Source organism: Ciona robusta, chromosome 3 (genome assembly GCF_009617815.1).
Source record: "Ciona robusta chromosome 3, ASM961781v2".
NCBI classification, from domain to species: domain Eukaryota; kingdom Metazoa; phylum Chordata; class Ascidiacea; order Phlebobranchia; family Cionidae; genus Ciona; species Ciona robusta.
Genome location: NC_143237.1, coordinates 6019397 through 6043675, shown reverse-complemented (window position 1 = coordinate 6043675; position 24279 = coordinate 6019397). Strand labels below are relative to the sequence as shown.

General features: G+C 36.2%; 5 protein-coding genes across 6 annotated transcripts; 3 read left to right on the top strand and 2 right to left on the bottom strand.

Moving 5' to 3' along the window:
- The first annotated feature begins 1128 nt into the window (after positions 1 to 1128).
- LOC149738574 (mitochondrial uncoupling protein 4-like) lies at positions 1129 to 3328 on the top strand. The gene has a single exon (XM_089875861.1). It carries the CDS (start codon positions 1426 to 1428, stop codon positions 2362 to 2364), a length of 939 nt encoding a protein of 312 aa, XP_089731987.1. The 5' UTR covers positions 1129 to 1425; the 3' UTR covers positions 2365 to 3328.
- Positions 3329 to 4164: 836 nt separating this feature from the next.
- On the top strand, positions 4165 to 10916 carry LOC149738573 (apolipoprotein D-like). Of its 2 annotated transcripts, XM_089875862.1 has the most exons (7): positions 8902 to 9025; positions 9089 to 9252; positions 9361 to 9497; positions 9551 to 9639; positions 9986 to 10087; positions 10248 to 10321; positions 10687 to 10916. In XM_089875862.1, exons 2-7 carry the CDS (start codon positions 9121 to 9123, stop codon positions 10819 to 10821), a joined length of 669 nt encoding a protein of 222 aa, XP_089731988.1. In that variant the 5' UTR covers positions 8902 to 9025; positions 9089 to 9120; the 3' UTR covers positions 10822 to 10916. The 2 variants fall into 2 exon arrangements, with proteins under 2 accessions (XP_089731989.1, XP_089731988.1); XM_089875863.1 differs by lacking the exons at positions 8902 to 9025; positions 9089 to 9252 and adding an exon at positions 4165 to 4381.
- A 1482-nt stretch (positions 10917 to 12398) lies between these two features.
- On the bottom strand, positions 12399 to 15815 carry LOC149738572 (V-type proton ATPase subunit d-like). Its single transcript, XM_089874162.1, has 7 exons — positions 15616 to 15815; positions 15280 to 15451; positions 14755 to 14933; positions 14268 to 14425; positions 13678 to 13854; positions 13282 to 13359; positions 12399 to 12892 (listed from the first exon to the last, which is right to left on the bottom strand). The coding sequence occupies exons 1-7, from the start codon at positions 15743 to 15745 to the stop codon at positions 12731 to 12733; spliced, it is 1056 nt and encodes a 351-aa protein (XP_089730288.1). The 5' UTR covers positions 15746 to 15815; the 3' UTR covers positions 12399 to 12730.
- Positions 15816 to 16426: 611 nt separating this feature from the next.
- On the top strand, positions 16427 to 21297 carry LOC149738571 (adenosylhomocysteinase-like). Its single transcript, XM_089874151.1, has 9 exons — positions 16427 to 16587; positions 17666 to 17856; positions 18204 to 18368; positions 18752 to 18928; positions 19050 to 19128; positions 19344 to 19472; positions 19929 to 20134; positions 20459 to 20665; positions 20872 to 21297. The coding sequence occupies exons 1-9, from the start codon at positions 16557 to 16559 to the stop codon at positions 21001 to 21003; spliced, it is 1317 nt and encodes a 438-aa protein (XP_089730277.1). The 5' UTR covers positions 16427 to 16556; the 3' UTR covers positions 21004 to 21297.
- A 34-nt stretch (positions 21298 to 21331) lies between these two features.
- Positions 21332 to 23368, bottom strand: LOC149738570 (alpha-(1,6)-fucosyltransferase-like). The gene is made up of 5 exons (XM_089874177.1): positions 23237 to 23368; positions 22530 to 23044; positions 21994 to 22194; positions 21777 to 21930; positions 21332 to 21712 (listed from the first exon to the last, which is right to left on the bottom strand). Exons 2-5 carry the CDS (start codon positions 22952 to 22954, stop codon positions 21332 to 21334), a joined length of 1161 nt encoding a protein of 386 aa, XP_089730303.1. The 5' UTR covers positions 22955 to 23044; positions 23237 to 23368.
- Between the last annotated feature and the right edge of the window lie 911 nt (positions 23369 to 24279).

The window sequence follows — 24279 nt, the reverse complement described above, 5'->3', positions numbered from 1 at the left end:
AAAGTTTTAACATGTAAACGTCAAGTGTGGAATGTTTGTTTACGGAGGGTCATATTAAATTTGGTCTGGGTGGTCATTATACTTTTTCCAACCTACTGCGCGTTGCGGCTCATGAGCAATAGCGCCTGGTAAAAATCTAACGTTTGGAACGAATATATCGCGACACTGTCTTCCCCCACTCTACTATACAGACTGTGGCCGCTTGCGACGAGTTACCGGGTAGGCCTATGTATATTTGTTAGTGAATATTTTGGGGATGATTTTTTGTTTTAATGTAAGACTGAAAATTTATACAACTATATGTGACCACTGAAATGGAGCAATTGCCTTTAAATGAAAGATTTTTAGTAGAAATTGTAGTACAGTAATGGAACTTGGTTAATTTGGGTCAAGTTTGATTTTTTTGTTTTACCTTGATTTCGGTTTGATCGTCTGTGTTGTGTAGAAAACGCAAATTTCCCAGAAATCAAAGCATGTAAACAGCATATAAGACACTGAAAAATACAATGTTGGTGTATTGATTTCACCATTATGATAGGAGTATTGTATAATCATTGTAATCTCCAGTAAGTCGTCATAGACAGAGCCATAGAAATACCGAGTAGTCCAACCCATTGTTGGGTCCAAAATAACACAGTAGGTATAGGGAAAATGTATGTTTTTCGGTAAATTACAGAAAAACTTGGGCCTAAAAACAAATTTAAAGGTTGAAAAATGTAAAAAACATGTGTTATTTGTTTTCTGTGTCAAAAAAAGTCAAAAAATAGAATTAGAAGCGGTTGATTTGCGACATTTTAGTCATTTAATGCGGCTAAATTTATACTTTTTTTCTAAAAAATGTTTGGTAAGGTAAATAGAAGCTGTTTTACACCTTCCCACAATAGGAAAACACAAACAAAACTTAACAAGTTCGTTTAAATCCATTGTCAAAGTCACCACTTTTGCTCTATTTTGGACACACATAGACGGCAGTTGGACTACTCGGTGTTTATACGACTCTGGTCATAGAATGTTCATAATTTGCTCTCTTGTTAGGCATATAACGAACTCTTGCGGTAGCAGTTCTGCCATAAATTTCAAAGGACTTTGCGTATGACGTCACGAACTTACTAACGCCTTTTGATTGGCCAGAATAGAGGGCGTCGTCTTTGCACAGAATAACGAGAATGACATGGTAAATATTTTCCTTCCTTGCAGCGACGATCAGGTATTTCGAAAGACGAGTTATATATATTTGGAAGTTTGAAACATTTTAATATAATTAAAATTAATCATGATTATGCTTCTAGCTGTAAGCCACTGTTAATGTTGTACAGTAAAAGTAAAGGAGGTATCCTGTTTGTGTTAGAGCATTACATGGTTAATGGTTTGCAATGATCTTTTAAGCAAAACTATATCAAGAGAAATTGCTTTTCAAAGTGAAGCATGAAGTTAGATATACAGAACAGTGCTGTGAACTATGCTGTGTCTGCTGCAGCAGCCACAGTGGCAGAAACTGTGACTTTCCCTCTAGATCTTACCAAGACAAGACTTCAAATACAAGGTGAGGTGGCTTCTCTTGCTGCTAACTCTGGCAACAACAGCACTGTATTAGTGAAACATGGTATGGTGCGAGTTGCATTTGGTGTTGTTAAAGAGGAGGGGTTGTTAAAACTGTGGCAAGGTTTGCCGCCTGCTGTCTACCGTCATTTAATCTACACAGGATTTCGAATGGGCACTTATGAAAAGTTAAGAGAAATTTTGGGAAGAAACCCAGATGGATCATTTCCTGTGTATAAGGCTGTTGTGGGTGGCTTGTTTGCAGGTTCCTTTGCACAATTTGTTGCAAGTCCAATGGATCTTGTGAAAGTTCAAATGCAAATGGACGGAAGGAGACAAATGGAAGGAAAGCCACGCAGAGTAAACGGTGTCGGTCACGCTTTAAAAAATATTATTCGTACAAGTGGCGTCCGAGGTTTGTGGGCGGGTTGGGTGCCCAATGTGCAGAGGGCAGCTTTGGTAAACATGGGCGATCTAGCAACATATGACATAGTTAAACATTCCATTTTAAGAAATACCTCTTTAGAAGATAATTGGGTTTGTCATGGATTAGCAAGTTTATGCAGCGGTTTGGCTGCAGCAACTTTAAGCACTCCTGCAGATGTAGTAAAGACAAGGATTATGAATCAAGCTAGAGACAAAAATGGTAATGGATTGTATTATAAATCTTCAACAGATTGTTTGAGAAAAACCATCTCAAAAGAAGGTTTTTTTAGCCTTTATAAAGGCTTCATTCCTATATGGTCCAGAATGGCCCCATGGTCTTTGACATTCTGGCTTACATGTGAAGAAATTCGAAAGCTTGCTGGGTTGTCAACCTTTTAAGGAAGTTATTTCTAATTTTAGAATGCATGTAAATTGATTTTACTTTGTAATGTGAAACTTTATGCAATACTTGTTATACAGTTCCACCATGTTTATCAAAGCTTGACATTGTATTGATATATGCATTCACATACATTATCTACTTCTTTGGGTGGTGAAACATTTTTGTTGTTAAGTCACCTACTACTTCTGATATTACGAGTATACTGATTGTTTTAATTTACCTTTCCATTTTAACTGAACAATTTTTTCGCCCTGCGTTGCAATTTGTATTTAATTTTTACTCTTGAGAAGTGGGATAAGAAAAGAACGTTTCATCAATTAAATAGAAAATTTGTTTCCTATATACTTGTGTGCGGAAATTGTTCAAATCATAAGTGATATAAACATTAATGTGTTTCTACTTGAATGAAATTTAAACTCATGTTGACTGACAGTTAGTTTGGTGTATAGTATGATGTACAATTGTATACAGGCCTTGTAGTTTGTTTTTTTAGGTGTATGTTTACCCTGTTTTGCCCAATATTATAGTTTTTTTTTTTAATTTAAATATTACTTGTGCTCTGTTTTTTTTTCATTTGACCTAATTCCAGTAATGTTACTGTTAGGTAATGTTATAATGTGCATGTTATATCTTAAACACGTCACAAATGACTATGTTGGCGATAACATAAGATGTGTCACCACTGTGCGCTCCAAACGATTACCTAAAGGTGACAATGCGCCTGATGAGCAAAGCAAACAACCCGTGTTGTTGTTGTCTTAACACCACAGTCCAAAGGTCTATCGCGGTGACGTAATATGGTTGTATTTAGATCAAACTCCAAACTCATTAAGTTAAAGTGTACACTCTGCCATTTTCTCAAGAGTATAGTTTATTTTTAGTGACAAAACTTAATACCAACGTTCACTGCGTTTAGTGCGTTCAATCGATTAAATGAATTACAAATTGCCATTCCCCTTGCTTTAGTACACTAAAACCGGATCAAACGATTATTGGTAAAAATGGAAAATCGTACTTGAGGTTGAGCCTTAAGAGTCTTAAAAAAACAATATATTAATAAACAGCAACGCCAAAATCCCTTTTATCCTCAAGCTGGTACAACGATGCAGAGTCTTCCCCCGGTCCCCCCCCCACGCTGATCATGGAAATTAGGCAGGATTTGCGGTGTATATATGTATGAAATTCCCAAAGAAAGCATAATTAAAACCGACTTCGGCTCCTGTTTATTTAAACTTGTTACGACTCCGACTCGGCCAAAAGCGACAGAAATTCGACTTCGCTTCGTGGACATCTTTATTTTTTTAATAAGTGCTAGGCGGCGCTGTTGGGGCGTTGCGTACCACGCCAAGCTTTTGCATTTAAAATATATTTTTTAAATTTCACTGTAGGATACTTTTCCCTATTGTATGAAGTCGGCTTTTTCGACTACAGCTTGTTTGCCTGCTTGCCAAAAAGATTTACCATTTTTCGAAATATTCATCAAATTATAGCTCACGTGATGCCTCTGACGCTCTGAGCATGTCCGATGTCGCGAAAACCTGGTTCCCCAGAAATCTGGTTCCCATTGGCTACTGCACATGCGTGGATACGGTACATTTTTATCAGAAATCTTTAAACCTGTTATAATACAGCATAAGTTTCTATTAAAAAGATAAATCCCTAACCAGAAACTTACGAAGTATGTCGCATCCAACAACTGTTATTTTTAGTTGAAAACAGAGTTCTAGATTCCTCATAAAATCAGTTATAAGTAGCCTGTGGGAACCAGTTTTCTAGGGGAACCAGATTTCTGCGACACCGGTTCGGACCGAGTAAACCACATTTTCATAATCAGGCTTCTTTTTAATCTGACAGTTTGTTTATATTTACCCCAAGGTGACAACAAGATTAGAGGTTGTTACTTGATTGATTCCTCATATCTCCAGACATCCAATCCATTATTTTCAACACAGTCGAGATAAAATCCATTTATCGGATAAAACAAACCACATGTACATTACATTAAACACGAAGGTAAGACGGTTTCGAACTTCAAATAAATTTGTTTTGAAAGTAGACACGCTGTATGTATTACGTGGAGAACAAAATCTTAGATGTTCATTATTAGCATAAAAGTTTGCCAACTTGTATAATATTTATATTCTGTTTACTACTATTTTGTTTGTAAAGTACTCAATCCGCCGATAAACTGTTACGGGTTTAAAATGTTAGCAACGCCACGTTGCATTAAAAAAGTAACACTTAGTATAATGTAATCTATATTTCCTGATCATATTTTAGCAATTGGCCAACTTATTTTATAGCGTTGCGTGGCCACGGGTATATAAATGTGTGAACATTCTTTGTTTACATTATAAAATGGGGCGGGCGATGAAAGTGAAAACAGGAAACATGTCTTATCTTACCCAACCATATCATACATTCATTCCAAAGAATTTCTACAACAAGTATATTTTGCAAGATTACTTCAAAAGGCGTTTTCTTTATAAAATTGCCCTTAAATCCCCAATCTGAGGGAGATTTCTGTATATATAGAGTGGGGAAAGATTGGAAACCATTTTAATCAATTTTCTCATCACATTTAGTAGTAAACAAAGAACATTCAAAGATTTATAAATACGTATCCTTACGACTCCTATAAACCGTTGTTATAATAGTTTAAAAGATCAGGATATTTTGATGTATGTGCTAAAAGGTCTCGTTTTTCCCCATCCTTTTTTATATGTGGAGATTGCAAACGCTTTGTGGCTGTGATAGATTTACCGGAATGTCTATACTACAATGCTGCATCACGCATTACAAGGTCGCGTGCAAAGCTTAATTATCACAGTTATCGTGGCATTATTCTTGTTGATCTTCTGTGTTGATTTCCTCGAAATGCATGAGCAGTTGCCAAGTTTCGAGAGCACAGTTTTAACAAATAAGGCAGTATGTCATTAAGAAACACATTGACTCGTGACTGGTACGTGTATTTCCCCGGTAGGAGTTGCTCTTCAAACGTTATGTCCTATAATGTACTAGAGTGGGGGAAGATGGGACAACCTTTTATTCTATTTTTCGTCGCATTTTGTAGTAAACAAACAACTTTTAAAGAATCAAAAACTTCTCATGACTCCCATAGACCGTTGTCAATTGTTTAAAATATGGTCAGACATGGCCTATTAAAGATATCTTTAGTAGGCCATGAGTCAGAAAGTGCTAAATGTTTCCCACCCCCCCTACAGTACGATATGTATTTTTTTACTTGTTTGGATGTGTTTTCCCGTTAATGTAGCTTGCCAAAATCGGGTATGTAAAATATTCTCACGCAATATTGTCATTGAAATTGGTCGCGTGTACGTATAACGTTGGGAGCACGGAACGTTTTCGATTTGCACGTTTGTGGTGTGTCACGTCACGATTTGCATCCCTAATGAACACGATGTACTAAACGCCAAAGTTCGACAAGCGGACACAATGACTGGCAAAAAGACTTAAAAACGATCGAGATTATTTGTTTCCTAGAACTTGTTTCTCGTGCTGTGAGTTTTAATGTAAACAAGAAACTCGTGATGGAGGTTTGGCCGTATACACAAATGAAAATAAAATAAGAAAGGAACAAGATGGTACAGCCAAGGAAGATTATCTTTAGGAGTGGCGCGAGAAAACGGTGTCTGTGTATGTATATGATACATTACGTGTTCGTACGTGTTGCCTATTCTCACAATTTTCGCGTTTACATTTCGTGTTTAGTTTCAATATAACGATTCGAAATGTGGAAACACTGATTATTATCCAAACTTTCATTAAAGTAAATAAGTTCGGTTATCTAAGTAGCTCTGTATACATGGCTGGTCGACAACACATCAAGTCCTGATACAATTTAAATCGAGACACCAAGAGACCACATTCCTAGAGCATAAATAATAATAACAGTCTTTTAATTACTTGGTGTATTTGGTTGTTTACCTTCGAGTACATCATCCCGTAAACCAAAGCGCTAATGCGATTTTGCGCATTACTCATTTCGGGTGATTTAGAATCGCGGTCAATATGAGCCATGAGTTGTCATTGCCTGCTCATTTCTGCAATACTTCAAACAGGTTCCGAAACTTTATTGTCATGATAACATCATTGGCGGCGGCAAACGATAAGAAGACACTAAACAAATGGTTAAAAATAACTCGATACCAATTTGCTGCATGGCGAGTGAATAATTTCATCTGTCTTTACGTCACTGTAAGAGAATCATCCGCTGTGGTAAGTTTACGGATGTCAGTCAGACGACTATTTAAGGTATCATGTATAAGCACGTTTGTTTTGTTAAAGTTGAACCGAATATTAAATGTGTACAAACAATCATTAAAATCGCTAGAGTCAACAGCAATTTGTCAAAAGCTAACATTGCTGCACGACTGTATTTGCTCCTCGACAAACTGAGGCAGTCTAAACACGTTAATCCGACGAAATTGCGAACGGCCGCGTGGTTTTCCCTTCCATGATTTTACTTATCTGATACTAGGTCGCCGAAAATAGCTTGTCAGGACCCGTACGCGATTTTCGTAATCATCACTATCAACTGAAAAATACAAACGCTTGCCTTGTTGCACGTCGACAAACTTGCGGTTTTTGTTAGAGCCAACAGCCACCGCTGCACAATTTTCCGATCGTTTATTTTGAGATTGTTATTTGATAAAGATTTGAGATTATTTGAAAACAAAACAAAATAGAATCCTGGGGAACTTCGAATTGTTTACATGTGTGTATAATATACACGTACAGTAGGGTGGCGGAAGATGGGACCCCTCGACATTCTTTTTTTTGGTACCAAACTAAGAACATTTAAACAATTATAAAAAAACATATATGCTAACGGCTTTCATAAACCATTAATAATTGTTTAAAACCCGATCAGGAAAGTTGGTTAATATGTGTTAATATTAAAGTTGTCCCATCTTACCCCACAGTACCATATATGAGCAAATTTTGCAGCGCCCATATCTGCAACATTGTTACTTACACCAAACATGTCCAACATCTGCAGTAGCGAGGTCAAAAACAACAACGACTAGTTAAGCAGGCTTGCTCGGCAGGTTGAATGTTATTACACGAACGACTCAATGCAGGAATCGTTGTATATATACATACAGATTAACCAGAACAAGCGTTTCGAGCATTCTATCTGCGTCTTTCGCTATGCGTTTGTCCTTGTGTGTTCCCGTCCATTTATATTAACATGGACCTCTCTACAAAACGTTGTCATAGTAGGGTTTGGATTAAAATGGCGGATGAATTGCTGTGGAAAAAATAGGTTTCCAAGTCGCGTCACTGTTTATCGTGTTTTATGTTTAAGCCACCGCGTTTACATAAACTTACAGGATAAGAGCTGGTAATATTCACATACCGAGAAACATTATACCCGAGGTGAAAATTTACGTAACTTTGTGAGAAAAAGCTCCGAGATCTCTAAAATATTTATGAATGTGACCATTATGATGGTAACATATAAGAATTCTACATGCAACAAAAGTTCGATTGACCAAACCGTTGGACAGAACAGTGATGAGCTTGCACTGCCTGAAACAATAACAACATGTGTTCTTATATGATGGAACTAGATCACGTTTATATCGGTGGAGTAGCATTGTCCAAATCGTGATATCGTTGGTTCTATTTAAACATTGCGAAACACGTGCACTATTTCTCCGCGCGTTAGCTCGCAGCATGAACGTATTGTACATTCATTCATAAATATAGAACTCCGGAATGACGTTAGTTAGCTCTAGCATTAATCTGACCATTTATCTTTATGAATAATACCACTGTAGGTCAATCAAGATTTGGTAGAATGACGTCAACATTACGTTTGGTCTGCATGATTTTTCGTGACTGTTCGGTTCATCTAAGTGGACATTGTGCGCGAAAATGAAAAAGTTTCCAATAACATATATAGCTTATTAAGTGCACTTGAAAATGATAACATATAATGAATATGTTTGTGTATGTCGGTAGTCCGAAGCGATAAAACAACCAGTATCTTTCTCATCCCGGCACTGCCAGTCACAAGAACCAATGGCCTTAGGTGCCTATATTTGTGATGTTGTTTGACATTGCAGCAACACTTCTCATGGCTTTGTTCAGTATCTCCAACCGCCGATATCCTTTTACGGATACAACCGCCGCCACTCGACGAGTTTCAATAAAAACCTCATCTTAGCCCGTATGCTGCTTATCTTTTTCGGATCAAAACCTAGGGGAATTTTTTGTGTCTTTTTGTGTAATGTTTTCATTATTGACGTTATTAATGGACTGTTTAACGTTCATGTCCATTTTTTCCATTTTCGGTGTCTCTCAAATAATCTGATCATAAGACATAAACGTTATACGGAAATGCAAAAGATGGATGACATTAAATTACTATTGCACGTTCTACTTTTATATAGGGGTTTTTGCGACAAGCGTGACGTTAGAATGGTTTATGGTTATATAAACGTTTTATTCATTTAATATGACGTCATTGTGTTGTGAGCTTTCCCGTGGCTTTATATTCTTGCCTGAACGAATTGCTAGAAGAAGGTAAAGTGAAATAAAGTCCGAGGGCAAGTTTACCCAAGTCATTTGAGTAATGGAGCTCAGTTCTTAACTATGCTGTTACCCCTGATATTTCGACTGTCTTATGTAAGTTAATGCAATGTCTTTAGTTTGAATCAAACATAAAGTAAATTCATTTTAACCTATCAGACAATGAGAGATTAGGAATTGAGCTTTTAAAAATGCATTTGAAACAATTATGTTTGCTGTTTACCGTTTTGGGGGTAGTAGCATCGACACCCCGTTTCGTGTCGCCCAGCGTCAGAACTTACTGCCCCAATGTTACAGTGGCCACTAATTTTACAATGAACGATGTGAGTACAGAATATAAAACTATAATTGATTTTATATATAAATTGCTTCGGTTTCCCAACCTTTGTTATCAAGTTGATTAAAGCTTATTCTTCATTTTGCTTTCTTAGTTGGTCGGTACGTGGTATGAAGTCAGTCGAACCCCAAACCAATGGGAACTTGGCAAATGCACGAGAGTTCATCATATTCTTTCAGAAAATGGTACCGAGATTAGTTTGCACTGGGAGCAATTAGTTCCGAATAGATGGTAAGCTGAGTTAATGTGGAAGCTTAACAAACTGTAAACATTTTTATCTACAGGGCATTAGAATACAGCTATGCTCTTAGCATTGCCAGGCATATTCCAGGCCTACCCTCGGCAAATCTTCTGCTACAGTTCATACAACAAGGTATATTATATCTGTATCGTGTGAATTTAAATAGTTTCGCTTTATTTGGTATAATTCACATTATTTGGTAAGATGAAGTACCGTTGGCAACTAAATCACATATTTCCAAATCATGTTTCTACAATTAATGGCGCGTGTTTAGAGTCGTGAAGATGAGGGTATTTAATTCTGGAAATATTCTTTGTTTGCTATCAAATGGAAAGATAAAAAAACAAACAATGAAAACATGTCCCAGCATCTTACCCACCCTCACTATATACTTGATATATTACAAAATAAAAAGCAAAATAACATTTGCATTTTATACTGTTAAAATTAAATTCGAATCCATCATTTTGTTTTCCAGGTGCTTACCCCATGCCTTATACCATACTAGACATTGTTCCGGGATCCTATTATGTGGCGCATACTTGCTACGCATTCCCATATCGTTGGTATCCAGGCGGATGTGAGTTAAACTTACTTTTTGTCAAGTTAACTTTGTTAGGTTTTGAACTTTTATTACTAAACCGTATAGCTGTCTGATTTTCTTTTACAAATTTTTACCCGTGGGTCTATTATAACGACTACTGTACACATATTCCGTGCAATAAATATGTCCTTTGCAGTTTTGTATGTGGAAATGGCATGGGTGATGAGCCGAACTCCCTACATGAACCCGATATCTCGCGAATTGCGTCGGGTAAGCATTCGTTTCATTTCTACTGTGGGGGAAGATGGGACACATTTAGCACATAATATCCAGACATTCTGATCGTGTTTTAAACAAATAACAACGGTCTATGGGAGTCGCGAGGATATAGTTTTACAATTCTTTTAATGTTCTTTGTTTACTACTAAATGGGACGAGAAAATAAAGCTAAAAGGTGTCTCAGCATCTCCTCCCCTCTACCATATATCTGTATGCACCAAGTATGCATGATTAAATAAAGGTAACTTATTTTATCCTCGTACTTTTTTATTAATTTTAAATGCTTCGTATGAACCATATCTCATTCTCCACTAACCGCCACAATATGCTTGCTTGATGTCAATTTTTTAATATAGTTAACCCTGGAACAGTCAGGAGTCATCACAAGTTGGATGAAAAATGTTGACCAGAATAATTGTGCCGCTGCTTATCGAGAGTTGGGCAATAACACCTTTCTCGCAACAAATGGCGATCGCCGAAAAACTGCATAAGGCGCTAATGTATCGTTTAAATGCTGTACAGTGTTTGTGGGCAGAAATATTGTGTATCTTTAATGCATTTTCATTAAATGTATTTTTCATTCATAGTGTAGCTGAAATCACTTAAGTATATTATGCTGAAACCGTACACGGATTATAATAGCTCTATTACCCGTCGAGTTTAGCGTATAGCGGTGGGCTTATAAGCGTTTGATTTCAATCCGGAAGCCGGATTCTAAGCATCGTTAAATATAATATAGCCCACTGATATATGACAATAAAAAGATAACGTCTGAAAACAATATTCGAAATTTAGTTACAGTCATTTGGAGAAAAATTGTGAGAAGTGGCTTGTGCAAGATACAGTGTATGCTGTATAGCAACACTAAAAGTTGGACAAAAATATAAACTTAAAAAAGTAAATTTAACAATGGATTATAAGTTATTATAAAAAGGTATCCTATCTTTCCCCGCCCTTCTTTACATGCATAAATATAACAAAATGGTATAGTATGTACGTGGGACGTGTACAAAGTATGATATCCCTATGCTCTTTATTTGTTCGCTGAACTTGGCAGTCTGCAGCAATATTCGTGTTAGTAAAAACTAAAGCGACGAAGAGACAGGATGTCAGTTCATTAGCCAGTTATGACAGGATAACAGTAGGGTGGGGGAAGGTGCTGGGACACCTTTTCTTTCTATTTTTTCGTCCCATTTGGTAGTAAATAAAGAATTATAAAACCGTATTTTCACCAGTCCCATAGACCGTTCTTAATTGTTTAAAACACGATCGGGGTGTCAGGACATTATTTGCTAAAGGTGTCCCATCTTCCCCCACAGTACTATATAGAGACTATTCAGATACGACAAAAATGGCACACTGTGCTTGTTTTTTCATGACCGTGTTTCTTCTCATTTTTTAACGCCGCAGAAATGATACGCATAGCGTCACTTGCGCACAAACGTGCTTCGAAATTAGCCGCAAAAGCAGCTCGCATTAGGCAGTGTTATCTAACAAGCAAAACTTCTAAGAACGCATCATGTTCGATTTTACGCCAACTTATCTGAAAACGGATCAGACGCCGATTACAGCCACCTAAAGCATGTATTTCTCTAATTGGTTAAACTACGAATCGCGACTGGCATAAACGTTTGCGGCGAAAAAAATATGTTCGTAATACACTTTTTTAAATTTGTAACTTGCTTTATCCACGCGTGCTCGAAAAAACGACATTCGCTAAAACACGGGTGTTTTGTTTTATACACTCATGCCCAATATACTCAATACATTGACTAGGCCAGCATGATACACCCTAGTGCCCACCTACGGGTTATAACGTTTGAAACTCTAAATGTTTGTTTTACTGTATGGCTGACAATGTAGACTTATAGAATGTCCATGATGAACAAAAAGTCACAAATGTTTCCGAGAAACCTGTTTGTAAAAAAATAGTTCTCTTGCACCATCTAGCGATATGAATTAGTGAACTACTTTTGTGGATGTTTTTACTACAGAACTTTCCCTGGTAAATTAGATTGCAAAGTAAATATAAATAATTGCTTAGTGTTACTTTGCAATCAGTCAAACGTTTCTTCACAAAATTTATTATTATGTTCAAGATTTAACAATATTGCACTCCTTGCATAAAGAGCTTAACGGTGACAATAATAGTTTGCTTGTACATGTTTATACATAACAACAACAAATGCGAATAAATAATTCAAAATTGAAACGATAAATATTCTACCCAACGGAACTACATACAACACCAAAGCATCTCACACGATCTATATACGTAGTTAACTTGTATGTGATAAATTTCAAGATGAAATTTTTCTGTTGATTAGATGGCACATCTAAATATTTAGTTTTAAAAATGCATGTCAAAAATTATTTCCGAGCAAAAGTTTATTTTCTGAATCACATAATAGGAATGTAGCTGTCAATCTTCGCGCGGTGTCTTTGGGCAATGCATTCAGCAATCCAAATAATATTCCTACATTCCTGCTCCTTTAGCTTGACATAGGAATAAAATACACCGTACTGAAACTGCTGCATGAAGCTGTTCACATTGAGCGTCACCTGAAAAATATAAAGTTAACTAAAAATATTGTATGAGGAAATAGCACAGTAGTTATCGTGTATGCCTCTAGCCAATGGGATTTGGGTTTGAGACTTAAGACTGTCAGTCCGCTGCCATTGTGGGCAAAGCACGTGTCCTACGGCTCGTCGCTGCCACTATTTTGGCCTTGTGGGCATATGCGTCATTGGGAAGAAACCTAATACCTATTGCTGTAAATTTGATGATCTTTTATGGGGCTTAATTGTAGACAATACACCAAAAGTAACAACCCCCCCCCCAAATTACTAAGTAGGCATGAGGTGTGTGAAACAGGACACCTGTGTTGTTATAAAATAACTGTCATTGTGAGAATAGATCAGTTAGAATCAAATTTGAAGAGATCTCTTACCTCATGCTCGAAAAACTTATCTTCCAGAGTTTTGTCTCCCGGGTTGTTACCGGTACCATCAAACAATGGCCTGTATTCCTGTAGGGAAAAAGAATTGTGACAGTTTAAGTTTAGAACATTTTAGGCCTTAATTTATGTATAATTATAGTTTACCAAACTTATATGGGGTACAAATTGGGAGTAAATTAAAGGAACAAATTATTACAAAATTACTTTTTTATTGGTGAGTTCCTTGTCAAGGAGACAAGGGCCCTACAAATTGACATTAAGCCCTGAAACTCTTTTGATAATTATATTAGCTTTTATGTACAATTATTCTTTACCAAATTTATATACAGTAGACTAAAGTACAAATTGAGAATTATGAAAGGAACAAACTAATAAAAACCGACTTACAGCATAAAGTTCTGAGACCCTTTTGACAGATTCATATTCATCTGCCTTTGATAATTCAATTAGACCATCAGGAAAAAGTTTCCCTCTGCGAGGATATAACTTTGCTCTGTCCTCTTTAGATAACTCCGTACCAAATGAGTTGATTGTGATTATAATAGATCTTCTGTCAGCTTCAAACTGCTCAAAGTAATAAGACAAAAGTAAATATATATATCTGCGGTTTCCAAACTTTTATAAAAATTTTGCCTGGTGGACCCTTTGCAATTATTTTGATATTTCGATGCCCTAAAAAAAATAAAGAATGCTATGGATAAAATGCAAAACCACACCAATGGAAGAAAAAACTATAAAATACGGCAAGCTGTTTAATGGGATGGGTGCAGTTATTTTGCTGCAACTAACTCATGAATGTTTGGTTTTGGATCATTTTTTCATTGTGGACCCTCTGAAACTGTACGAACCCCAGTTTGAAAACCGCTAATATATATATGCATAAAATTCGAGGTGGGGTTATTTCTAAAAAAAAGTAAACTGAACAAACTTTCCAAATACTGATTTACAAGGGTCTCAGTTATAAAATATCAACGCACCGCTAATATTTCGCACATGACGTCTGCAGTTGGACCACCAGTTCTTTGGCACCAATCATAGAATGCTTCCAGGTAAGCTTTGTAGAGAGTATTTCTGATTATTTCGATGTTCATTTCATTTAAATCTTCCTCAGAAATACATTCCTTGAAGAATGGTGCTGCAAAGTAATCCCAGGTTGAAGTGATACAGTACTAGAATTTACTGCATCAGAAACTTATCATAGTAAAATTGAAATCAAGGCAAAAATTATATTCCGTAGGGTGGGGAAAGACAGGACACCTTTAACAACCAATACCTAAATATTCTGATCATGTTTTAAACAATTAACAGCAGTATATTAGAGTCAAAACGACTCGTAAGGTTATGTTTTTATATTTCTTTGAATGTTTTTTGTTTACTATAAAATGAGATAAGAAAATAGAAAAAAAGGTGACCAACTTCCCTCACCCTACTGGCCTACTATATTAAAAAAAAGTAGTTTTTTACCCAAAGGTGAATCAACAAGTATTGCATTATAGAGGTCGGCAGTTGTATTGGCAATGGTCACGGTTTCCATTTGATCGAATATTCCAAGTGGGTGACATTTTGGAAGCAGCTCAGAAAGTTGTCTTTGATGGAGGGTGCCAGTGATCAACAGAATTATGTTGTCAATCATGTAGCTGTACCTGCAACCAAAAAAAGGTTGTCAATTATATTATATGGATGAAAACTTGACATTGATTTAGGTGTAAAAGCAATTTTTGAAACCCATTATCTTGTGAGTAAAAAAATCGGGTAAAAAAAAAAAAGGGTGGGGGGGAAGACAGGACACCTTTTGCACATAATATCAAGATTAGGTTTTAAACAATTAGCAACGGTCCAAGTGATTTGTGATGATACTGTTTTATAATTGAATGTTCTTTGTTTAAAACCAATTGAGACGAGAAAATAGAATGATATGGTGTCCCATCTCCCCCCACCCTACTATATATATAAAAATCAAATAAAAAGTTAAGATTATTTTTAATGTACTTAATAAAGTCAAGAAATGTAGCGAGATCCTTGTATGCATGGTTCCTTAGATATTCAAACTCAACCACAAGTTTTTCCCTTAATTTCTCATCAATCACGGACACTGTAAGTGGCGATGGTTCATTTGCAAGAAAATGTCCATAACCCGTACCTTGAAGATGAAGTTTCAGATCTGAAAAATTATCAAACTGTAAAGTACTACGTAAAGTGCATTAAAAAATGCAAAATAACTCCACTTTTATTTTAAACTTAAACTTATAGCTTATTCAATTAAACATCAGATACTTTTACTATAGGATAGTATACGCATGCACAAGTTTTTGTAGGAAACCTTACCTTCAAGTGTGTCACATTGTGTCAGGTGTCTGTAATCTTCTTTATTCAATATCCCATTTTTAAATCCTCGTACCAATCCTTCAAGATAACCACTGTCCATGTTGAAAAACATATCGTATATATCACCCATTTTTAACCCAGTGTCTTTTATTAGTTGTTAACTGGAAAAATCTAAACGGCAAATACAAAAAAGGTAATTTATGTTATACGGTTTTTATATTAATGCTATACTTTGCGTGAGTAAAGACTACACAAATCGTCTGCGTTTCTAATTAAAATAAGTGTCCATAGTTGTTCGTATGCAACACTAAACACAACAAATGTCTTGAATAGTAACTATTATGGTTTTAAAATGAAAACATCCTTCAGATAAACAAGCATAAAAACATTTGATTTATTGGTCATCTGACTTGTATTAAAAATATATTTGGCAACACTGGTGAATCAGCACTTTATTTACTGAGTCATAATAAAGATCATGTGATTATAAGCTTGAAAATCGAGCTCATTGTGTTGCTGCTTAAATATATGCAAAACTTAACATTAATAAATTATTTTAAAATGTTTCGTGCATTTCTTTGATTAACATTTCCCTTAAATATAAAACGTTTTCCGTCCCCGTTTATGAATAAAATAAAACCTATATGTCTACGTTACGGCTATCAGAACAGGCTATAGTTGACCTATAAAGTTTAAACATTTTTTGCGTTATACATTTGTGATCAAATACTGAAGTTAAATTTGATTAAATCCATCCCCGAAAACGAATTGTTTTGCTCCAACGACTTTGCTATCTATTTTACGCGTGACTGATTTTCAGAGGTATATAAACAGAACGCACGTTGTCTCGTTCCCACTCAGTTTGAAATTTTCAGTTGTGAGGTTGTATTCTCCGTTGCAAGTTTTTCAATTTCAAGTTTGTACTAAACTATATAGTAATCATGGCCCCAGGAAAAGCCGCATACAAAGTCGGTAAGTAATCGTTAGTGTCCTTAATAGTTTATTTCATTAAAATAATTCGGTGAATATATTGGCAAAAGTTATAGAGTGTAGTATAAAAAAACAGAAAAGCAGAAAGCACATGGTGTAGTGCATATCTTAGTAATTCTGCCGTAACGTTTGTTAATGGTATAGCGAAAGGCGCTAGTGAAGAATCTTCCCCCTCCTTCTTTGCTAACCCCTAACTACTAACCACCAACCGGTAATACTGCCGCTGGTGACCAGTGAAAACTTTGGTCTCAAAATGTTTCATACGTCTTCCTGATACTCGCTGTATATTTTTTTTATAAAAAAACTCAGGCCTGACTTGCGTAACGACATATTACGTCACAATAGCGAATGTTACGTCACAGTAGTGACATATTACGAACGTTACAGCACGTTATAAACTTGTTTTTCATACTGTTTTCAGCTAGGGAAAACCGGAAGCCCCAACCCTAACCCCTACTTTTAACCCACAACCCCTAAATCCCCCAAAAATCTAACAAATTACGTAATCTGTAACGTAGAAATCAAACGTGGTAATTCGCAATCTATGACGTCACAATTTAAACTTTGTTTAATCCATGAGGGCTCGTGTGGAAAATACGGTGACGCAGCACGATTTCGCGCATTTTCAAATTTATTTTTCGACACGAACGCCCAAGTTTTTTCAAAAAAAATTATACAGCGGGTATCAGGGAGACGTAAGGAACATTTTGAGTCCAAAAATTTCACTGGTCACCAGCGGCAGTATTACCCCACCAACCACTACTAGCCTACTCTGCAATGTACCAGAGGATTCTTCACTGGTGCCTAGCGAAGTATAAGCATTGTAATTTTAAGTGTGTTTTGTATGTATATCCTGCTTTGATAAGTAACATTTTTTGCATTTATACTACAATTATGTCCTTCAGTAAACCTGTAGCTGTAGGCCTACTGTATTGTAATAGTTAAATATACAACAAAATATGCCTGAATTTTTTAGTATATACCACAAATGGTAATGGCAAGTTTACCAAACATACGATACACTGAAAGTTTACTTAGTAACATATCATTGTATTTGTAGCTGACATGAGCTTGGCTGAGTTCGGACGAAAAGAAATTGAAATTGCCGAGAATGAGATGCCAGGTTTGATGTCTCTGAGGAAAATGTACGGAGAATCCAAACCACTGAAAGGTGCCAGGATTGCTGGGTGTCTTCACATGACCATCCAGACTGCTGTCCTCATTGAAACATTACAAGCTTTGGGTGCAAAGGTTTGTGTAGGAAATATTTTTAACCTATTTTTTCAGTCAGTTTGGGTGCAAAGGTTGGTGGGGGAAATATTCTACAACCTATTTCCTTTAGTTTATTTGAGTGCGAAGGTTGGGGCGTGAAATATTCTATATTTCTCCTAATTCTGTATTAGTAAAGTCCTAAATGGCATATAAGGAAACCTGTGAGCCTGGACTATTTCCCCAATGTACAAGTTTTTCTGCTCTAAGTTACTTTTTGGATTTGTCTGCCTTCTGAATTGTAATCATAACTTGATAAAGAAGTGTTATACATAGGCACAGATTGTCTGATTGACTTCATTTCATAATGGGTGTTTTTCTCCTTACAGGTTCAATGGTCATCATGCAACATCTTCTCCACACAAGACCACGCAGCAGCAGCAATTGCAGCAACAGGAACGGCTGTCTATGCATGGAAAGGAGAAACTGATGAAGAATACATCTGGTGCGTAGATCAAACCATCGTATTCCCAAATAATGAACCACTTAACATGGTAAGCACCTGCTGTTAGATACATTGATATTTTAATAAGAGTCTTGTAATGCACCGCATGTGTTGAACATCCATTGTTGGTGTTTGCTTAACATTTAAGTTGTAATGTAATTGCCAACAGTACTAGAACTAGTAGCAAAGACTCTGCTGCAGAGTACTGTGGCCATGGTGCAATGGTACTACCAATCTACCATTATAGTAGATACTGTGTGCTTTATGGTGCAATGGGCAGGTTATACTAAAGCCAAATATGCTTGCTAGTAATGATTAGTCTTTTTTTTAAGTTCTTTTATTTTGATATTTTAAATTGACATTGTAATTTCAAATAAAAATTACAATTCTGACTTTTTTCTCCAATTGATTTTTTTCATCATTTTTTTGCAGATTTTGGATGATGGAGGTGACCTCACCAACTTGGTTCATGAAAAGTATCCTCAGTTTCTTCCTGGGATCAAAGGATTGTCGGAAGAGACAACAACTGGCGTCCACAACCTTTACAAGATGATGGAAGCTGGAACATTGAAATGTCCCGCCATTAATGTCAATGATTCTGTTACCAAGGTAACTTTAATGTCTTTACATAATAAAATTTTCTTTATTTTTACTCCCAATCTTCTTTTTACACTCAAATAACGTAAGTTTGTTATTCCAGTGGTTTAAATTTTTTGTTTCTTTTTTTCAGAGCAAGTTCGACAACTTGTACGGTTGCAGGGAATCTTTGGTTGATGGTATCAAGCGTGCAACTGATGTTATGTTGGCAGGTAATAACATGGTTTGCATTGAACCAACCATAAGTGGTCGTACCAAAAGATCATAATTTATAGATTAGGTATTTTAGTTTAAACATATTAATTTTGTTATATGAACATTTTGTCTGTTATATGAAGACCCCTTCAGGATATATTTTTTAAGTTTCTTGTATAACCCAACACCCAACTATAATTTCATTTGCAGCTTTGTGTTTTAAAAATTGCAGGCAAAGTTGCTTTGGTTGCTGGTTATGGTGATGTAGGAAAAGGATCTGTTCAATCGCTTAAAGCCTTTGGTTGCCGAGTTCTCATCTCAGAAATTGACCCCATCAATGCCCTGCAAGCAGCCATGGAAGGTAATATAACTAAATGTCGTAATTTCTGATTGCACAACACCATGTGTCTTTTCATTAGGCAAGAGGCTCTGTAAAAGCACGCTGATCACGTTAAGTAAACTTTCTCAGTGTTGAACACAATGAAACTTCAGCATATTACTTAATAACTAACTTACCCCTAAAAGTAATTCTTCTGGTGCCTATAAACGAATATTTATTTTGGACCATACATGGTTTTATCAATGCAGCGAGTATGCTGTGTCTATTTGTGCTTCATAGATTGCACATATATTTATAACTTGGCTGCGCTGTGTACACATTTCATCCACTTCCCTATTCATTCTTATCATCCTGTGATGAAATAGTGTTAATAAAATATAACAGCACTTCAAGTGCACACTATGAACATATACTGTGTGCGCCAGCCTTGGGAATTATAACAGCAGTTTCAGCTGCCTTAATCTCATGCATTTACAGGTTTTGAAGTCACAACAGTGGAAAAAGCTGCCCCACGTGCCAATATCATCGTTACCACCACCGGTTGTAAAGATATCATAACTGCAGAGATTTTCCAATCGCTTCCAAACGACTGCATTGTTTGTAATATTGGACATTTTGACTGTGAGTTGGATGTAGCTTGGCTTAATGCTAATGCTGTGGAGAAAGTGCAAGTTAAACCACAGGTGAATCTTATTTCTCATTACATTACATTTATACATTACCATTGTGTTGGTACACCTTTCTAGACTAAATTGCAATTTTGTATTCTGTTTGAAGTAGATCTATAAGAATTTAAAGTTTTGCATAACTCAAGACATGCCAATCTACACAGTTTCCTAATTTGTTGTTAATTAAGAAAAGTTTTAGAGTTTTGAAACCGTTTGCTATTGGATCACTTGTCACAATGCATGTTTTGTGCAAAACTTTACTGACAAACTGTCACTTTTTGTACTGGATATTTAAAAAAAGATTATTTGGTTGTACATTCTAAGACTCCTTTGTCGCAGGTCGACCGATACACCATGGCAAGTGGAAAGCACATTATTCTTCTTGCTGAAGGTCGTCTCGTCAACCTTGGATGCGCTACTGGTCATCCCAGCTTCGTCATGAGCAACTCTTTCACGAACCAAACTCTTGCACAAATTGAGCTGTGGACCAACAACGAAAACTACAAGACATACAAGACCGGTCAGGTTTACATGTTGCCCAAAGTGGTGAGTCTTATTATTTATGCAAAATATTTAGAAGGGATTCTAAATTGTAATTTCTACTCTATTGTAATTATTTAAATTCGCTCAATGTAAAAATCCTAGTCCTGACAAATTTAAAAATTTTCTTCCGGCTTGTATTTTCTACGTTAACATAAACATTAGCCAAACTTGCCCCGCAAGTAAGTAAATTTTGTGTTTGTTTTGTTTAGTTGGACGAACAAGTAGCACGTCTTCATTTGGATCACCTTGGTGTCGAACTCACAACATTGAGCTCAGATCAATCCACGTACCTTGGCGTGTCGCAGAAAGGTCCATTCAAACCAGAGCACTACAGATATTAGGATTTTCCAAACCGAAATTTAACTTCCAACGTTTCGCACTGTATATTTGGTGTACTTGTATACCCCTAGCTCTCCCTACATAATTGGCTATATCGAATTATTCTTTGACTGCTACTCCGCTACCCACAAGTCGTATTCGTCTAATTTAATTAGTGTACATTATGAAAGAAATCTAGCAATCATGCCTCGTGTTCTTTCCACGATGTTCCAACGTTTCGTTTCTTTGCAATTGCGTAACGTATGTTGTAATTTTCATGTAATAAAATGGTGAAGACCGAAAGATTTCAAATGAAACCAGATCGTGTTAGCTGTTCCACTGTCCAAGCTTTTATGCCTTAGCAAAGTTTGCAAGTTCTACAGAAGCTTTAATTTCGCCCAATATATCCTCAAGGTTGTATTCGTACTTTTCGAAATTGAAGTTGTAATGGACTTTAACCTTGTAGGTTGGATAGAGACCTTTCTCTCCGGTCCGTTCGTTTATTCCGTTGTAGAAACCATTCCACCAGTTTGTGATGGTAAAAAGGATATCCCCTTGCATTAGTTCAATTTCGTCAAAGGTTTCGTTTCGTGCTCTTGCTTTGTGGGCATAAACCGCAATATGAACTCTGCTAACCAGGAATTCATATCCATATCCGAGATCCAATGGTATGACGTCATTAGACGCATCGAGGTGTTGCGTTTGTCTCAACTCGAAGGCCAAGTTTGGAACCTTAAGTACAAAACAGCATGTACGTGCGTTCATTATTAAATATTGAATACCATAAACAACCAACCTCAGAAGACAGCGAGCAAACCATGGCATCGCATTTTGATAGCATTGTGACGTCAACAACTACTCCTAACAATCCCGATAGTGAGTTACGTGATGTTAAGTTCGAAGCAGCTTGAGAAAATCTTTTAAACCCTTCAAATGTATAACCTACTAATCTGAAAAGTTAATGAGATCGATTAATAAATATAAGCGTTTTATAACCCTCATTCCTCGCTTACTCTTTTGTTTCCTCCCAAACTGAAGGATCGTCAGTTGCCAAATATATTCTACGTTCAGTTGGTATGGTAATATTCTTTCTTCTTTGGCTTAAGTCGTACTTGTCGTACCATTGATCAACATGAGGGAGATATTGTTGCAACGTGATAAACCTCGCATTCTCCCCTTCCATTGTCAACTTGTCAGTGCGTCGGATATGAATACTATAGAAAACAAAGTATTATATATACAGTAGGGTAGGGAAAGATGGGACACCTTTAGCACATGATATCCAAATATTCTGATCGTGTTTTAAACATTTAACAACGGTCTATGGGAGTCGTGAGAATACGGTTTCATCATAGTATACACTTCAGTATACTATGGTTTCATAATTCTTTGAATTGTCTTTGTTTACTATACCTAGGATTAAAATAGAATGAAAATGTGTTCCATTTCGCCCCACCCTATTATACTTTGTTTACATGAGAAATATACACAGCTGTTTTATTCAATAAAACACTAATATGTTTAAAAGATGATATGTGGTAGGACCTACCCAACTATTGGCTGTGAGAAGTTTACAGTTTTTTCGGCTTGTTGAATTATATCTTCCATGACAGGTTTTGGTCGCAAAATGTAGCGGATGTGATGTCCTGCGATCCATGCCTTTGGGTTGCCATGGAAACTGTAAAGTCTATTCCAAAACTGTTGAGACAGATAACGTGGTTTCAAACCAGGTGGTCGTGGAACCAGTTCTTTATTAACTAAAACAAACTTGGTGCACGTTATGTTTTGCTTCGTGCTCTTTATAAACTTGCATTCTTCAAGTTCACAATTCATTTCTGAAAATAGTTCCCTGCTGTAATTTTGAGACTGACATGTCGACATGGGTTGGAAGGGATCGTTAGTTACATTCTTCGTGTAATGAGATGTTGACTGATCAACGACTACGACTTTATTCAGAAATAATGAAAGCGACATGACCCACTCAATGCTGTGTACGTAGCAGCCGAAACCACAAGGCAAGTAAGGCGTCAACAGTATTGGAGCATTGCTGCAATTTGAAGGATTCTGTAAAATGTTTATTGAATAAACATATCTTGCGAGTCATAGATTAACAAAGGTTTGTAAGTGTTGTATTTGCCATTTAAAGTCAGAGTGTTGGTATGTGAAAAAAAGTTATTTAATAAAATAGTGAAGACATTTAAGAATTATAAATAGGCAAACAAAACGTATGATGAGTTAGCTGAACGAATAGTTTACCTGATTGATTTTAATTTTACGTTCAATTGTTTCTTTAGCTTGATTCGCAACCTTGGTTTGCCATGTCTTGTCGTACGCAATCAAATTCTCAACTTCTATTGTTAATGCCCTTTTTAAAACGCAGTAAGATTGACATGCTTAACGTCATTACTAAATTAAACTATTTTCATACTGAAATCTTTCTTGTAGCAAGGCCTTCACCTCCGCTGCACTTTCCCGACCAGTTTTTACAGATTTAAATCCACTGTTCATAGCCCGCCAAAGCTCACTTATTTCTCGTTTAACATCTCTTGTCTGAAGCGCCCGAAGTTTCATTTCTGGAGTAACGTTAATAGGATCTGTAACGATTTTTCAGCTTTTCGTAAACCATATGCAAAAGAGTTAATTATATATATATAGTTCTGTGGGGTAAGATGGGACACCTTTAGCATATCATATCCAAATATACTAATCGTGTTTTAAACATTTAACAACAGTCTATATTGGAGGCGTTAGAATGCTGTTTTATAATTTTTTGAATGTGCTTTGTTTACTACCATATGAGGCGAGAAAACAGAATGAAAATGTGTCCTATCTTCCCCCAACCTATAATATACGTATAGTACGGCGTGACTCGCTCTGTGCTTTATTTTCTAAAACTGTGCCTCCTTAATTTTGATACAGTATACTATATATATATACAATAATTGTTTTTTTTATAATAGAAAATATTGGTCGCCAAGCAGGATGTACGCGTTGCGTTTTTTCCTCGCATGTACGCCTTGCCGCTTGAGGTGTTTTCGGTACCAGTTAACTCTTATATGTGGCAACAGTGCTATATAATATGCTGGTAATTAAGTCTAATATTTTATTCTGGAAAGTTTGAACTAATTCGTTTTGCAGCCTTTCCACAAGTACATACTTGTTGCAGAACTATCAACATTAGCAGTTTACTGGTTCCCATATATAGGATTGGTAACAGCGATTGGGTCATATTTAATTACTAACCAAAAAAAGGGGATCGAAAAACATAAACATGTTAATGATAAACGTATTTGGTGCAT

Coding starts and splice junctions, on each gene's coding strand:
- LOC149738573 (XM_089875862.1), top strand. CDS start 9,121: ATGCATTTGAAACAATTATGTTTGCTGTTTACCGTTTTGGGGGTAGTA. Junction 9,498..9,550: donor CAATTAGTTCCGAATAGATG/GTAAGCTGAGTT, acceptor TTTTATCTACAG/GGCATTAGAATACAGCTATG. Junction 10,322..10,686: donor TATCTCGCGAATTGCGTCGG/GTAAGCATTCGT, acceptor TTTTTAATATAG/TTAACCCTGGAACAGTCAGG.
- LOC149738571 (XM_089874151.1), top strand. CDS start 16,557: ATGGCCCCAGGAAAAGCCGCATACAAAGTCG. Junction 19,129..19,343: donor AACTGATGTTATGTTGGCAG/GTAATAACATGG, acceptor TAAAAATTGCAG/GCAAAGTTGCTTTGGTTGCT. Junction 19,473..19,928: donor CCTGCAAGCAGCCATGGAAG/GTAATATAACTA, acceptor ATGCATTTACAG/GTTTTGAAGTCACAACAGTG.
- LOC149738574 (XM_089875861.1), top strand. CDS start 1,426: ATGAAGTTAGATATACAGAACAGTGCTGTGAACTATGCTGTGTCTGCT.
- LOC149738570 (XM_089874177.1), bottom strand. CDS start 22,954: ATGTCGCTTTCATTATTTCTGAATAAAGTCGTAGTCGTTGATCAGTCA. Junction 22,195..22,529: donor TTCTCACAGCCAATAGTTGG/GTAGGTCCTACC, acceptor TGTTTTCTATAG/TATTCATATCCGACGCACTG. Junction 21,931..21,993: donor GTTTGGGAGGAAACAAAAGA/GTAAGCGAGGAA, acceptor TTAACTTTTCAG/ATTAGTAGGTTATACATTTG.
- LOC149738572 (XM_089874162.1), bottom strand. CDS start 15,745: ATGGGTGATATATACGATATGTTTTTCAACATGGACAGTGGTTATCTT. Junction 14,934..15,279: donor ACATTTCTTGACTTTATTAA/GTACATTAAAAA, acceptor TTTTGGTTGCAG/GTACAGCTACATGATTGACA. Junction 12,893..13,281: donor ATAAGTTTTTCGAGCATGAG/GTAAGAGATCTC, acceptor TATATTTTTCAG/GTGACGCTCAATGTGAACAG.